The sequence below is a fragment of the Impatiens glandulifera genome, chromosome 8, assembly GCF_907164915.1.
Source record: "Impatiens glandulifera chromosome 8, dImpGla2.1, whole genome shotgun sequence".
NCBI lineage: Eukaryota > Viridiplantae > Streptophyta > Magnoliopsida > Ericales > Balsaminaceae > Impatiens > Impatiens glandulifera.
In genome coordinates this window covers 20,585,485-20,600,696 of record NC_061869.1, presented here as the reverse complement: position 1 = coordinate 20,600,696, position 15,212 = coordinate 20,585,485, and the positions used below count along the sequence as shown (strand labels likewise).

General features: G+C 34.6%; 1 protein-coding gene across 1 annotated transcript; it reads right to left on the bottom strand.

Moving 5' to 3' along the window:
• Window positions 1–416: 416 nt before the first annotated feature.
• LOC124913159 (exocyst complex component EXO84A) lies at window positions 417–7,764 on the bottom strand. Its single transcript, XM_047453771.1, has 8 exons — window positions 7,477–7,764; window positions 7,267–7,364; window positions 6,026–6,461; window positions 5,106–5,711; window positions 3,341–3,865; window positions 898–1,086; window positions 656–792; window positions 417–564 (listed from the first exon to the last, which is right to left on the bottom strand). The coding sequence occupies exons 1-8, from the start codon at window positions 7,687–7,689 to the stop codon at window positions 417–419; spliced, it is 2,352 nt and encodes a 783-aa protein (XP_047309727.1). The 5' UTR covers window positions 7,690–7,764.
• Window positions 7,765–15,212: the final 7,448 nt, after the last annotated feature.

Below are 15,212 nucleotides of genomic sequence, written 5' to 3'. Positions count from 1 at the left end.
ACTAAAATATCACCAGGAAACAAGTTTAATTTTGGTTATGGTTGTTCAAATGACAAAAATCTTACAGGCACAAGAACACGAGGAGACTAGTTTAATTCTTACTAAAATTTACTTTAACTTGAAATGAGATAATGACGATGTAGTATTATACTAGCTTCCTAAATAAATAAATAAAATAAGAAATGAGACATGCACTACATGTTCCTAGCTGTTTTGTTGTTTCAAAAGAATGAATCATTACAAGCTTTATGAGTTGTTCATTTATATATGAGACCAACCTTTCCTTTAAGGGGAACCCAAACATCTTATTAGCTAGAATGATATATTCATCATCCATATGAAAGAATAACATGTTCTAATTTCCTACAACTGAAAGAATTGAGAATTTGAACACTTACTCAAAATCAATCAATAAATCATTCTGCCTGAGGAAATTGATTTTCAGTTACAACAGCGGTTGGACTAATTGGCGCGTCGTCATCTCCACCGAAGTTAGCTTTGCCAGTCAAAGTCTTAATAGCTATCTGAGCAACTTCAGCAAACCAATCTTCTTCTGGCAATACACTGCCAATATTTGATTTCATTTGAATGAAACAACTAACATACATACACAACAAATAGGAAAAACAGAACAAAAAATGTTAATAAAACATGCCTGTATGGATCTGTTCCACTTGCTGCAACGGCTTCAATCGCTCTAGCAATAATGTTCTTGATAACTTGTTGAAGATTGCGAGACATGTAACGTCCTTGTGATGCAAAAAGTATCACAAATTCCATGTCTAAATAGAACTGTATTCCATTAAATCAAAAAACAATTATTGAAATTGCTGATATTTATTTTTGCTTGCTCTTTATTGATAACTCCTACAAGGAAGAAAGAAAGAAAAAATGAACCTGTTGAAGACCTTGAGGACCCAAGGGCCTGGGTCCTGTCTCAATGGCTTCCCAAAAGTTCTGATCATCAGAGAGCCAAAGGATAACTGTCTCTGTGAGTCTCATTAGTAGCATGGTTGCGAACCGTTCTCTTCCAACAAATACTTCTGAGGCTATACATGCTATAAGAGTCAACTTCTCGTAAAGATCCTGATTTCAAATCAAAATCACTAGTGTATAGAATTTGAGAACCTTCAACTTAACCAAAATACAAGAAATATAAACAGTTAGTCATATAAATTTGTTGTATAATTGTAAGATTTTGTTAGCAAGTCTGTGAATTACAGGTAATGTTATAATCAATAATAATGAAAAATGTGAAGTCATAAACAAAAGTAGGGGCCAAAAGTAAAAAACATGCCAACAATCAGGCAACTGATGTCCAATAGCAGCCAAGGGACAACAATATAGGTGAATTATATAGATTTCATCAATATCTCATCATCTATCCTTTCTTCTATTAAAAAATAAGAAAAAATCATTCTAATTATTAATGAAAATACAAAAAATTCATTTTTTTTTATCTACTAGATTACAAAAGCTCTAAATAATATTTTTTTTCATTAAACAAGTTTTCAATTTCCTTTTTTTGTGTAATTCAATTAATAAACAAAACATGACAGCTCCTTCCTCACTATCAGTTTCAACCAATATCTAATTCATATGCTAACAAAAACAGTCCATGGGTTTGTCTGAATGGCCAGTTACAAGCCTAGATTGAAAGGGTCTCTAAGAAGATTTGGAAGAGTAATTTATAAGAGTAATGATAGAGAACGGAAAAAATGACAAGAAAGTGTAGGGAAATGATGTGTCATTTCCTGAGTGGTTTGATTTTCAGATTTTAAATTCACTCAAGTAATGGACACATCATTTCCATACATGTTCTTGTAATTTTTTTCCCGCTCTCTATAATTACTTAATTTATAATTAGTCAATGCTGCAAGTGGTCCCAGCTAAAACAATAAACCAAGGGGGCATGTCCATTACCTTGATCACTCCTTTTTTTCCACTCTAGAAGGATCAATTAAGTGTAACTGAGAGCTACAAAGACTCAATTTGATTGCAAAATAAAAAAAAAAGAGGTGTGGAGGCTCTGAACTGTGTATACTCCTCAAGGATCCGAATCCTATACACCAAAAGACTTGTCTTGAAACATTGCTGTTTTTAGTTGTGCAATATCAATGTATGCTATATGGCTGTTGTTAGAAGATCATACAAAATACTATTCCCAAAATGTTGGATTTTATTATATGATAAGAATTTGATTTGATATAACTTTTTCTAGTAATAGACCTAACTATTTGAACAGTGATGAAAACATGTCCAATGATAGACTTTTGTTAATGGTTAGAAATAAAAGGTTAAACCCGTTTCTCGAGATTCAATGCGGTGGCGTGATCTGAATAACTTTTATGTGGGACATTGTTACACTTTGTTGAATAAGGTTAGCCCGATTGATCTTTGTTGGGAAAAATTTATGGGAGTCTAGGATGCCTACTAAGATCTCATTTTTTGGTTGGAGTGTTATTTACGGCGAAATTCTCACCGACGATAGATGTATGAAAAAATGTATGATTATTGTGAGTCGTTGTCGTATGTGCTATAAAGAGGTTGAGGCAACTTCTCATCTACTTTTACATTGTCACGTTGTTGCAATTATATGGAGTCTTTTGTGGAATTTCACTGGAATACAATGGGTTATGCCGAAACTGTTAGTGGCTATTGGGAGGTATGAATTGGGTGACTAAAGATGTGAGACTTAGAAAATAGGTCTCTATTTCTATAATTTTCTGGTGGATTATATGGTTGAAAAGAAATCGGAGAACTTTTAACAACGAAAGTAAACCGTTAGAGATTATTCACATTGCCATTATCATGACGATGTCGAAAATTAGATCTGGAAAACTAGTGGATTCGTGTGGAGATCTTATTACCCTTTTTGAAGATCTTCGAGTCAATTAATTATTCTAATGTAATCAGTTTGTACATAATTTTTTTTAATGTCATGCTTTTATTATTGTACTTAAACGATTTTTATTAAATGGAACATTTTAAAAAAAAAAGGCCTAACTATTTAAACAATGAAATGAATAATTTAATTTGAATAACCTCTTATCTCATATTCTCATCATCAATCAAATTATTTAATATCCTAAAATATATTACTTCAAAAACAACCTCTATGTTTCCTCTTAGGCTCCAAGGAATAAAATAGTTCCTTGTATTGACTCCTTTTAATTATTGATGTATCAGAATATGCTTAAATGAGAATCAAGACTCATATTAGTGAACTTTTTCTACTTAAGACATTGATCAAACAAATAAAACAACTTGCTGAATCAACCATTTATCAAATTAATGAGATAAATTAGCATATGACTAAATGAACAATGCATAGAAATACCTGATATACTGAAGAAGGAAACCATTCAGGCTCTGTGCTTCCATCCAAACTAGTGTACATTTCTGAACCAAGACGAACCCCTCCATCTTCACTAAAGATAATTTCCAATGCATGTTGCCTGCAGAAGCCATCACGCAGACGATCAACTAATCTTTGGAGCCGTTTCTTTAGTTCTCTCTGTTCAGGAGCTCGATTTTGCCTGTCAGAGGTTCTTCTTGGTGTTGCATCAATTCTTGATTGATCAATTCTATTTGCCTGATTAGCCGACGAGAGCTTGCTAGCAGCACGTGGGAGAAGCTCTTCGGCTAATAACATTGCATTGGCAAGAAGGGCGATCTGTTGTGATTCAGTTTCTGCCATCCTTACAAGTTTTGTCCCAGACCCTTCCAAGTTTTCTGTATCAACTGAAGCTGGCAATGCATTCACCAACATGTTAATATATGAGTTGAACACTTGTAGAACACCTTCTAGTGCACTATCAGCATATTGCAAGCTTTCCAATGAACCAATATCTTCACAGATTTCCTGAATAATGCCCAAGTCAACAAACTAACTATATTGAATCTGTCTTAGAAATGAATCATATACACATAATTATGGTTTATTATTTATTAGTCCGGGTGTGATATGGGTTATTTTAGAATAATTTCAAATAATTCACTATTCAATCAAACCAACTATTTACTCATCAATCTTATCATTCATATTATTAAGGAAAAATACCCATTTTTTCTTATCATAATCATGTCTTTTTACCCAAATTATCAAATTTTCAATAATCTTCATCAACTAAGGTTATTTGAAAAAACAATGTCAAATTTAGGAACTTTTAATACTTAAAAGTATATTTTTATTATTCTGCCTTTTCATATTCCAAAGGCATTTGGCCAGTTTTAATAGGTCAGCGATCCCTTTTCTTTTGGGCCCTTATTGTGAAGGGAGACTGGGGACGATCCCTTTTCTTTTGGGCCCTTATTGTGAAGGGAGGCTGGGGACCTTCTAGATTTGCTTAGTATTTAGTATTTAATGTTTGAGTAATGATAGAGAGCGGGAAAAAAAATAACAAGAAAGTGTATGGAAATGATGTGTCATTACTTGAGTGGATTGAAAATCTGAAAATTCTGTCTTCTATTAAATTTTCAAACCACTCAGAAAATGACACATCATTTCCCTAGACTTTTTGCCATTTTTTTCCGGATCTCTATCATTACTCTTAATGTTTAGGTAGGATAGGTTAGGGGGCATGATAATTGATCATTGAGGCAAACTCTTTAATTCTTATTCTATCTAAGTCCCATCATCTTCTTCTCATTCTCTCATTCTCTCATCCCCTCTATTAGTCTGCTTCTTTTCCCTTTCTTGGTTAGTTACTAATTTTAACCATCACAAATAATCACTTGATTATTCAAATAATCCTAGATCAAACAAGGTCTTAGGGAGTTTGGGCAGGAATATTTTAATCATTATGACTTATGATGTACTCTATAAATAAAGCTAGAGACATTGTAACTTAGTGTTATTTGGACCATTGTTTCTTGAAAAACTATAGAATATAAGACTCTATTAGGATATATGTACAAATACAAAGAGATATTGTAATATGTGATTATTTAGTGTTCATTATTTGGCTGAATCTTGTCAAGTCTGGTTGTTTTATACTATTGTTATTTATGTGATTAGTCAAACAAGTGTTTAAGGTAACAGGATGATTAAATCTCTCAGACACAACAAAGGCTACAAATAAAGTAGAGAAACCTGTAATAACCTGAACCAGAGAATTGAATCTGTGAGCACTGCTTGAAAGTTTAGGCTGAGAAGCGATGACACTTCCTAGAGAGGATGAACCAAGAGGACGTGTTGCAACAGGTGGATAAGACAATGACCAATCATCTGCGGCAGCAAGAGCAGCAGTGCAGTGCTCGATTCTTTTAAGATTAGCACTAAGAGCTTGTTCAACACAAGGCCTAAAAAGCTTCAATAAGACTGGAGAAAGTGATAAGCCACGTGCTTCCAACATAGAACAATGACCCATACATATTTGTACGCATTCTGCCACTATTCTCAGGCTACCTGCAGCTGCTGATGAGGCAAGCACATGTCTCTTCACAAGAAGAGAGAATAATTCAGTTTGCTTGACTGCCCATGTAACTAGCTCAGATGTGTAGGCTGGTTCATCACCAAAGACTGCCAATGAATCACTTGCTGCCTGCGCGATTGTTGAGAATACTAATTGTGAAAGTGCAGCTGTATATGCTGCTCCGTAAACTGAGCCTGAAGGTCGAAGACCTTGCATATTGTATTGCAACTTGTGCTGGTGAGAATTCAGAAGCAATGAGTGTGCCCTTGGACCATCTCCGAGCTGTTTCAGAGCCTGAATATTGAAAATAGTTAAGTTTCATCAATGCTTGTTGTTTGGTTAGAGATGAATTGATAATGGCATTATAATTAGAGGGACAATTCTAGTTTGTCTAATAATTTAACATAAGAGAATTAGATTGAGAATTTGAATTCTTATGTAATTAAAAGTGAAGAAGATAATCAAACATCTCTAAATAATCACAATTCTATGATTTTTCTACATATAAATGCAAATTCTGATTCCATTTCTCCCATCTAAACACAGCCCAAGATTATTATGATAACACATTAGGCTATGTTTTATTCAAGTTACATATAATGTCAAACCTGAACAGATGAACGGAGCTCAAATCTTCCCGTGGATGCTTGACAAGCAGAATGAGCGAGCTGATCAGCCACTCTCTGTCTCTGTCCCTTGATGGTGCTTCTCAATGACAAGATTGCAGAATTGCTCAAAGTTTGCTTCCTTTCAGCTTCTTTCGCTGCGCGTTCACCTTCTTCAAATGCATTCAGAGCCTCGTCTATTCTTCTCTCTGCAAGTAAGACTTCAAGATGCTCTATGTATTTTTCTAACCACTTTTCAGTCTCAGAGAGTTCCCTGTCTTCTAAGTTCAATGTGTCACCCATGGAACGCTCGTGCTCGGTGTATAGAGATTCAAGACGGGTTCCATCAGCTAAACTGTGAACAAGAGCTGCTTGTGTTGAAAGAAAGTTTCTCAAGGAAAGGAGTTGTCCTTCAAGATCAGAGATCTCCCTAGCTGTGCTGAAATACAAACAATTGATAGACTTGCACATTCAACACTTGATGAAAAAAGTCCAACAAGAAAGATTTAATTGAATCATTTCCTTTTTATTCGAAAGCAGGTCACTTTTCAATTATTAAACCATGGTGAAATAACCACCTAACAAAAGTAATAACAATACAAGTCTGGAAAAGGATTGTCATGACTTAAACAAACATAGAACTTCACATGAAATATGAAACTACATTAACAATCAAAGCTCTAAGTCAAGAAAGCTTTTAAGTTAACTTGGAGCTCAATTTTCTTCACAGACCTGATTCCCTTTGTCGACCAAAATTTACACCTCTACACTCTTGGAAATATCATCAAGATTTTTCTCTAGTTCGTTGATTCCTCATCAATGGTTCCATAGAATGTCGCCATCATGGCTCTTCACGATTGAAGCATTTCTCAATTTGATTATCACAAAACATTTAAGATATAACTAGTTATAAGATGTGCTTATTATATAAATGTATGTTCAAATAGATTGCTGCTGCAGTAATGATATTCCATATTTGAACTATTTAATCCATTAACTGCTGAAAAATTCAATAACTGGTTCCCAAGTAGGAAAACTAAATTTGGTATTTCTATTGCAACAAAGGTTTAAAGATTAATGAAAGTTGCACATTAAATCATTACTAGAACCAATCTCAATTCTCAGAGTTAGACATGAATTCCTCCAAATGGGCACTAAAAGAGTTCAATTGTGCTATGTCTACTTCCCAGACATAAAGATGAAAAAGAAAGCAATGGAGAATTTGTAAAGAAAACAGTTCTCACCGTATAAAAGCTGCATAATTAGCATAAACACTTTTGCGCATTTCCTCCGCTGATGCTTTCTTTAAGTCAAGAAGATACGAGTACAAGTACCTGATTTCCTATCCATAATTTGTGAATTCCAATCAATACTTACATGCTTAATTTCAGACACTTTTACAGTTTATACAATCAATCAAGCTCGAAACAGAATTTGAAAATTAAGGGTAAGACCTTTTCACTCATGCCGCGGCATTTATCAATGACATATGATTCAGGTTCAAAATTTGATGTTTTGAAAACTTTGAGCCTATCGCTGAGGCTAAGTGCAAGCTCTTTATCAAAGTCCATAGATTCACCTCCTTTGCTTGAGAATCCAGCATCTGAATGATGATGCTGATGATGATGCTGCTGTTGTTGTTGTTGCTGTTTAGCCAGCAACTCCATTTCTCCTCTCTGTACATTCTTTGGACCTGATATTTCCAAAGCTCCTCTCTGCACATTTGTTGGTCCAGATATCTCCATTTCTTCTTCTTCTTCTTAAACAGTTGATGATCAGTTCATCCAAGTATGGATTAACGTGGAAAGAAATCAAAAGGACAGTTTAATGATCATGAGATGAACAGCAGATCGGAGATCGGTGACGAATCATTGGGCGATTATGAACCGATGGAATTGGTCAAAGTCCTTTTATACGATTGGTGGCCATGTAAGTTAGTTGCATGCACGTATATATATATCTTTCTTTTTATGCCCTGAAAGTTCACTTAAAACTGAAAAATATCTAAAACTTTTATTATATATATTATTTCAAATTGTAAAAAATTAATAACATCGTGTAGAATACTTGTATCTATATTTAAATCATAACCCTATTAATCATTTTAAATTCTCATATAGACACTGTTAGGACGTGGTTATAATATATAATTTAATGAAAATGATGTGAAGGGTTATTTTTTTTCTTTTTTATAAGGAAAAATGCTTACTTTTCACTTTCTTATTTGAATAACTTATTATAAAAATTATATTAATAATCATTTAATATATATAGAAACATTATATATATATATAATCTTTTTTTTTTATTTTATTTTATATTTTTCTAAGTAAAAAACTAAAAGTAATAACTTACACTTAAATAAATAAGGTATATTAAGGGTTAATTGAATCGGTCATTTTTACCAACATAGTACTCTTATTTATTATATATATAATAATAATAAAGATGGATATATATAAAAGTTTATCTGGGGCTCCGGGCTAACTTAAAATATTTTATATTCAATAACAAAAACACGAAAAATATTGTCGTTAACCATTGTTTTTCACCACTAAAATGAATTAGCGACATTAAACTAGCTATATTTTATTTATTTTTTTTTGATATTATTATCATTCTAGCCCGGATAAGTTATGAACAGTAAACGATTCACTAAAACATAAAATTATTGTTCTGATTATAAAAATTTAAGACGACAAATCTGAATCCACTAAATTGAAAAAAAAAAAAAAAATTTTATAACACTAACTATGAGCAGTGGAAATAGAAACGAGAAACCTATATTAGAAAAATGATATATATATATATATATATATATATATATATATATATATATATATATATATATATATATATATACTCTTATTTATATTTTTATATTGTGTTTAATAGTATAGATCTCCATAATTTGAATCACTTTCTAACATTAATATACACCCACTTGTCACTGTGAAGAATTGACACCAAAAATAAGATATTGAAATCAACAAAGCTACATGAAAGAAACAATATCAAAAGAATAATGTATTCAAAAATCATAAATGTTAAACCTTTCACTTATTGTTTTTCTTATACAGATACTCCTCATTATAATTGTAATCATAATCAAATAAATCAAAATATAATTCTTACTTGATTGTCTCTAGATCTATTTAGCTATTTTAATACTTAGGAATTACGATCTCATTATGATTTTATCATCTTCTTCTCTTTTAAGCCATCAACTTAAAAAAATAAATATAAAAAGCTATTATAATCGTGAACACTTTCACTTAATTTGTTTTATAATATACCCTTCAACTTCAACTTAATATGTTTTAATTGAAAATCGAATAATAAACTTTGTTCTGTTAAACCATAACAAAAGAAGCATGTTATTTGAAAATTGCAAATTTTTGACAATTTAAAATTTGTGTCTATTTAATAAACATAATTTAAAGTGAAGTTGTAAGCACTAAAAACCTATATACTCAATTTATAAAATTAAAATAATTATTTTGATTTATTTTCATATAAATTAAATTAAAATAATTAACCCTAATACTAAAACTTAATAAAACAATTAATTAGATTAATTATTTAATAATTAAAACTTAATTAATTAAAAAGAATGGACAAATAAATAAATAAAATGATTTGGAATAAATCGTTTACTCATTTTATCTCAAAATAATTTTAGAAAAATTAATGAATAAAAATAAATAATTTAGAATAAAATTAGGTACCCATTTCATCCCGAAAAATTATTTATTTAAACCCAAAAATATATAAAAAAAATTTAACAAAAAATTGACAAAATATTTTTAATATTTTGTGTATTTTAAAATATAAAAATTAAAGCCAAAAAGATAAAAGAAAAGTCAATTTCAAACAAACCCTTAAGGTTTTAAATAAAAAATAAAATTCGTAATCGGATATAGCCGAAATTCCGTGAAAAAGCTACTGCTGAAACTACAGCCAACAGATAGGTACTGGATTTTCATCAAGTGCCTTAGAGTCAGAAAAGATAAGTAAGCAAGAACTTGCTGTAGATTAAGAATGTATTTCTATGTGTTATTACAATTACAAGAATATGAATTTATACAAAAATAAGGGAAACTAAAAGGTTAGAATGTGTAAAGGTTTTAAATACACTTAATAGATGGAATATGAAAACCAAGAGACTAAGTGTTTTGCTTTTTAATGGTAGAATCTTTAATATCTTCCCTCAAACGAAACGGGGAGGCACACACCGTGAATTTGTTACGCAATAAAGCAAGTCGGTTTGACGTAAGTCCTTTGGTGAGGATGTCGACAATTTGATCATCAGTAGGTATGTATCGGATGTAAAGAGCTTTCTGAGCAACACGTTCGTGAACGAAGTAAAAATCAATCTCTATATGTTTCGTACGAGCATGAAAAACTGGATTGGCCGACAGAAATGCAGCACCAATGTTGTCACACCATAGAGTGGGAGGTTGAAGTGGGGAGATACAAAGTTCACGTAGCAAGGATTGGAGCCAGATGAGTTCAGAAGTGGCATGAGCTAGAGCTCGATACTTAGACTCGGTACTAGACCGAGCAACAACTTGTTGTTTCTTTGAATTCCAAGAGATAAGATTGTCACCAAGAAATATGCAGTAGCCAGTTGTGGAGCGACGATCATCCGGACAACTAGCCCAGTCGGAGTCAGAAAAGGCAGATATATCGAGAGAAGATGATGGATGAATGAGAAGTCCATGATGAGGAGTATGACGAAGGTAGCGGAGTATTCTTGTTACTGCAGACCAATGAGTGGTGGTAGGAGACTGCATGAATTGGCAGGCACGATTGACAGCAAATGCTAGTTCAGGTCGAGTATGCGTCAAATATTGGAGAGCACCAACAATGATGCGATACAAAAATGGTTCAAGAAGAGTATCACCATCATGGCGAGATAAAGATGACCCATAAGAGATTGGAGTATTAAGAGGTTTGAGTCACTCATATTGGCTCGGATAAGAATGTCATTGATATATTTTGATTGAGAGAGAAAAATGCCGGAGGTAGATCGATGAGCTTCAATCCCAAGAAAATAGTGTAGTGGACCTAAATCTTTAAGGGGGAAAATATGGTTAAGTTGAGAGATGATTGAGGAGATGTGAGAGGAAGAGTTACTAGTGAATATAATATCATCCACGTAGATAAGAAATAACGATGTAATTTGTGGAGAGTGGTACATGAATAAAGAAGAATCATTTTTGGATTCTTGAAAACCAATGAAGAACAAATTTCAAGGTAGTATACCATTCACGGGGAGCTTATTTGAGTCCATAGAGTGCTTTGTGAAGTTTGCACACATGATTAGGATAATCAGGATGAGTGAACCCAGGCAGTTGAGACATAAAAACTTCCTCGTGTAGAGTTCCATGTAGAAAGGCATTACTAACATCGAGTTGATGAATAGGCCATTGCCGAGTGACGGCAAGTGAGAGGATGGTTCGGATGGTAGTATGTTTGACAACTGGGCTGAATGTTTCAAGATAGTCAATGCCTTCTTGTTGATGAAATCCCTTTGCAACTAAACGAGCCTTATGACGTTCAATGGAACCATCGACTCTTTGTTTGATTTTGAAAACCCATTTGCAACCCACGATATTCTGCGAGGATCGAGGAACAAGAGACCACGTCTTGTTTTGAATTAGAGCATTAAACTCATTTGCCATGGCAGAACGCCATTGAGTATCTTTATTGGCGGTGGAGAAACATGTGGGCGGAGAGGTGGAGATGGTGGTAATGTTAGCATTGTGAAGGGCACAAGTTTTGGCATGTGTGATCATATGATGATAGGAACATTCAGGAGCATGTATAACAGTGGTAAGTCCACGTGTGGGAGTAGGAGGATTGATTGAAGATGAGTTGGTTGATGATGATGGTTGATAGGAGTTTGATGTTGGCGAGTTGATTGGTGAAAATGGATGGTTGGAGTTTGATGATGATGATGAGTGTTCGGATGTTGGAGAAGATGGTACTACAGGGATTTGTGATGTTAAAATTGGGGAGATTGGTGGTGATGAACGTGGCAGAAAAGGAAAGTGCGATATTGGAGAGATTGCTGGTGTAGAAAGATTGGTAGATTTTGATAATGTACTTTTAAATGGAAATGTTTGTTCATCAAAAGTGACGTGACGAGAGATATATATTCTGTCGAAAGGAATGTGTAGACAACAATAGCCTTTGTGATTTGGACTATAGCCAAGAAAAATACATTTTAGAGTTCGAAAATCAATTTTGTGAGAGTTATATGATCGAGTGAGCGGAAAGCAAGAACATCCAAAAGTTTTAAGAAATAGATAGTTAGGAGGACGATTAAAAAAAATTCAAAGGGAGATTGACGAGGCTTACCATTTGAAGGAAGACGATTAATGAGATACGTACTTGTCAGAAATGCATCATCCCAATAAGATAGGGGCATAAAAGCATGAGCAAGAAGAGTGAGGCTCATTTCTGTAAGGTGGCGAATCTTGCGTTCAACAACACCATTTTGTTCACTTGTATGAGGGAATGATAGACGGTGTTGGATGCCATGAGTTTCAAGATAAGATTTCAGACTCCTATATTCGCCTCCCCAATCAGATTGTAGAGTTTTGATAGATGTGTTGAATTGATTTTCAACAAGTGTCTTAAATATAATAAAAGTTGGCAAGACATCATATTTTCTATAAATAGGATATAGCCAAGTAAAGCGGCTATAGTCATTGATAAAATGGACAAAATATCGAAAACCGTTAGTAGAGAAAAGAGGAGTAGGAGCCCAAACGTCAGAATGTATTAATTCTAATGGAGACTTACAACGAGATTGAGAAATAGGAAAAGGAATTTTGTGTGCTTTTCCATATTGACAAGATTCACAAAAACTTAATTTTTTGTTGCCAATAATAGGTAAATGAAAAGAAGACATAATAAAGGTTGATGTTGATAATGAAGGGTGTCCAAGACGATGATGCCAAGTGTTGGTAGATGAACGAGTTCCAATAAGAGCTTGATGAGTGGGCGGAGGGTTGACGATTGAGTTTAGGCGATATAGCCCATTTTTAAGTGTACCGCGAAGAAGTTCCCTCTTCGTGACCTGATCCTTGACAATACAATGATTTGGATGAAATTCAAAAAAAATATTATTATCGGCAGAAAATTTGGAAACACTTAGAAGATTTTTGGTTCTTAATGGGACATGCAATATATTACATAGATGAAGGTTTTTATTGGAACATGGAATGAATGATTGCACAATATTAGAAATAGGAAGAGGGTTACCGTCTCCCATTTTAATAGTTTCTGTAACATTATATGGAGTTGAGATGCTAAGATTGTCAAGGTTCGTCGTGAGATGGTCAGTAGCACCAGAGTCGAGATACCAAGCCGAGTCATAAACAGAAGAAGGTGTAGCCATCATAACAGAGTGTGTCGTTGAATTTTGATTCTGACGACGTCGACAAGTTTCAATCGAATGACTTGTAAAGTTGCAAATATTACAAAACAGACCCGATCGACAAACATTAGCCGCATGACCAAAACGACCACACAATTGACATTCTATTTTATTTCTATTGGGCCCACGAGGCCACGACCCAAAATAGAAGGCCCATTAGTAGAAGGACCCCCTAACCCGATAGTAGAAGCCCGGTCGGAGTGTGAAAATTTAGATGAACTTAAAGGACCATTTATTTGATATCCATTAGAATTCTGAGAGCTCAATCTATTGACAGTTTCATTTTCTGCACTATAATCACTCGGAGAGGAGACCGAACGTCGCGATCGTTGGAAGTGGGATGGTTTTGAAATCCCTCTCGATCCAAATGCAAGATTAGTAGTTGGAGAGTTAGAGTGGAGTGATTCAAGACGAATCTCATGTGTAAGAAGCATTCCTTGGAGGTCTTCGATGGCGATGGGGTCAGTGCGAGTGGTTACCGCTACAGTGAGAGATTCGTATTCAGGACCGAGTCCTCCCAAAGTATAAAGGATGAAATCTTGTTGAGATATGTTTTTCCCAGCACCAACGAGACTATCGATGATTGATTTTATTTTCTGTAAATATTCGGCCATCGAGAGTGAGCCCTTATTTACCATCTGAAGTTGAAGACGAAGCTACATTAGACGATCTTGAGATTGAGAGGCGAATGTGCATTCTAAAGCAGACCAAATGGCTTTAGATGTAGTGCATGATTCACCAACCACTTGGGCTATGATGGATTCTGAAAGGGTGGAGAGAAGCTGTTAGGATCTAGATCGCCGCTGGTGGACCAGGGTTTGGACCGGTTAGCGGTTCTCACTCGTAGGGTGGTAGTTAATCCTGTTAGAGATTAACACCGGGGTTTCAATACTACACAACCTGTCACAAATCCTTGAACTAGGTTCAAGCGCGGAAGAGGTTTGCTTTCAGGTTGAAGCGATGTGCTTGTATGATAGGTAAGGTCGGCTTCGGATGATGAGGATTTAGAGATGGAGGGTCGGTTTCGGTAACCTGGAAGTTCGGTATGGTTAGTATAGATTCGGTTTGGAGCGGTATGGTTAAGTTAGTCGGTTATGTAATGAAGCCTGCAGAAAGTAAATAACACAACAGATTTTATGGATGTTCGGAGATAAAACTCCTACGTCACCCCTTCCTCTCGAAACCGCGAGAAGGATATTCACTAAGGAATACAAATACAATCCGATCGAGACTTATTTCCTGCTCGATAACACCCGTACAATTTACACCGAAATTGTAATCACACTTAAGCTCTCAACACTTAGGCTTTCTAGAATAGCACACGGTTATTACTTGTAGTAAATGCTCTTAGCTTTCGGTATCTCAATATATGTCTCTTGATGTCCCAATGTTTTTGTCCCACTGTATGCCGCCTGTGTGTCACTCTTAAGTCTCCCAGTTGTATATTCCACTATGTGTCCCACATTTACTCTTCTTCAACTGCCTCCTTTTATAGGTGAAATATGCCAACGGTCATATTTCACTGCCTTGAATCTGATTGGCTGATCAGAGGTGCAGTGATTCAGTGTCTCAGACCTGCGGTCGTCTCCTCAGACCTGACGGTCAATCTTTGACCTGGTATCCTGTTTCAGACCTGCCGGTCTGTAAGGCAAACCTGCCGGGTTTGTCTTTTACTCAATGTAGGCACTGTCTGTTTGGACAGTTGTCTGTACTTTGAAGATTTCCTTTCTGGCTTATCCC

Coding starts and splice junctions, on each gene's coding strand:
- LOC124913159 (XM_047453771.1), bottom strand. CDS start 7,689: ATGGAGTTGCTGGCTAAACAGCAACAACAACAACAGCAGCATCATCAT. Junction 5,712..6,025: donor AGCTCCGTTCATCTGTTCAG/GTTTGACATTAT, acceptor TTCAATATTCAG/GCTCTGAAACAGCTCGGAGA. Junction 3,866..5,105: donor GATTCAATTCTCTGGTTCAG/GTTATTACAGGT, acceptor GGCATTATTCAG/GAAATCTGTGAAGATATTGG.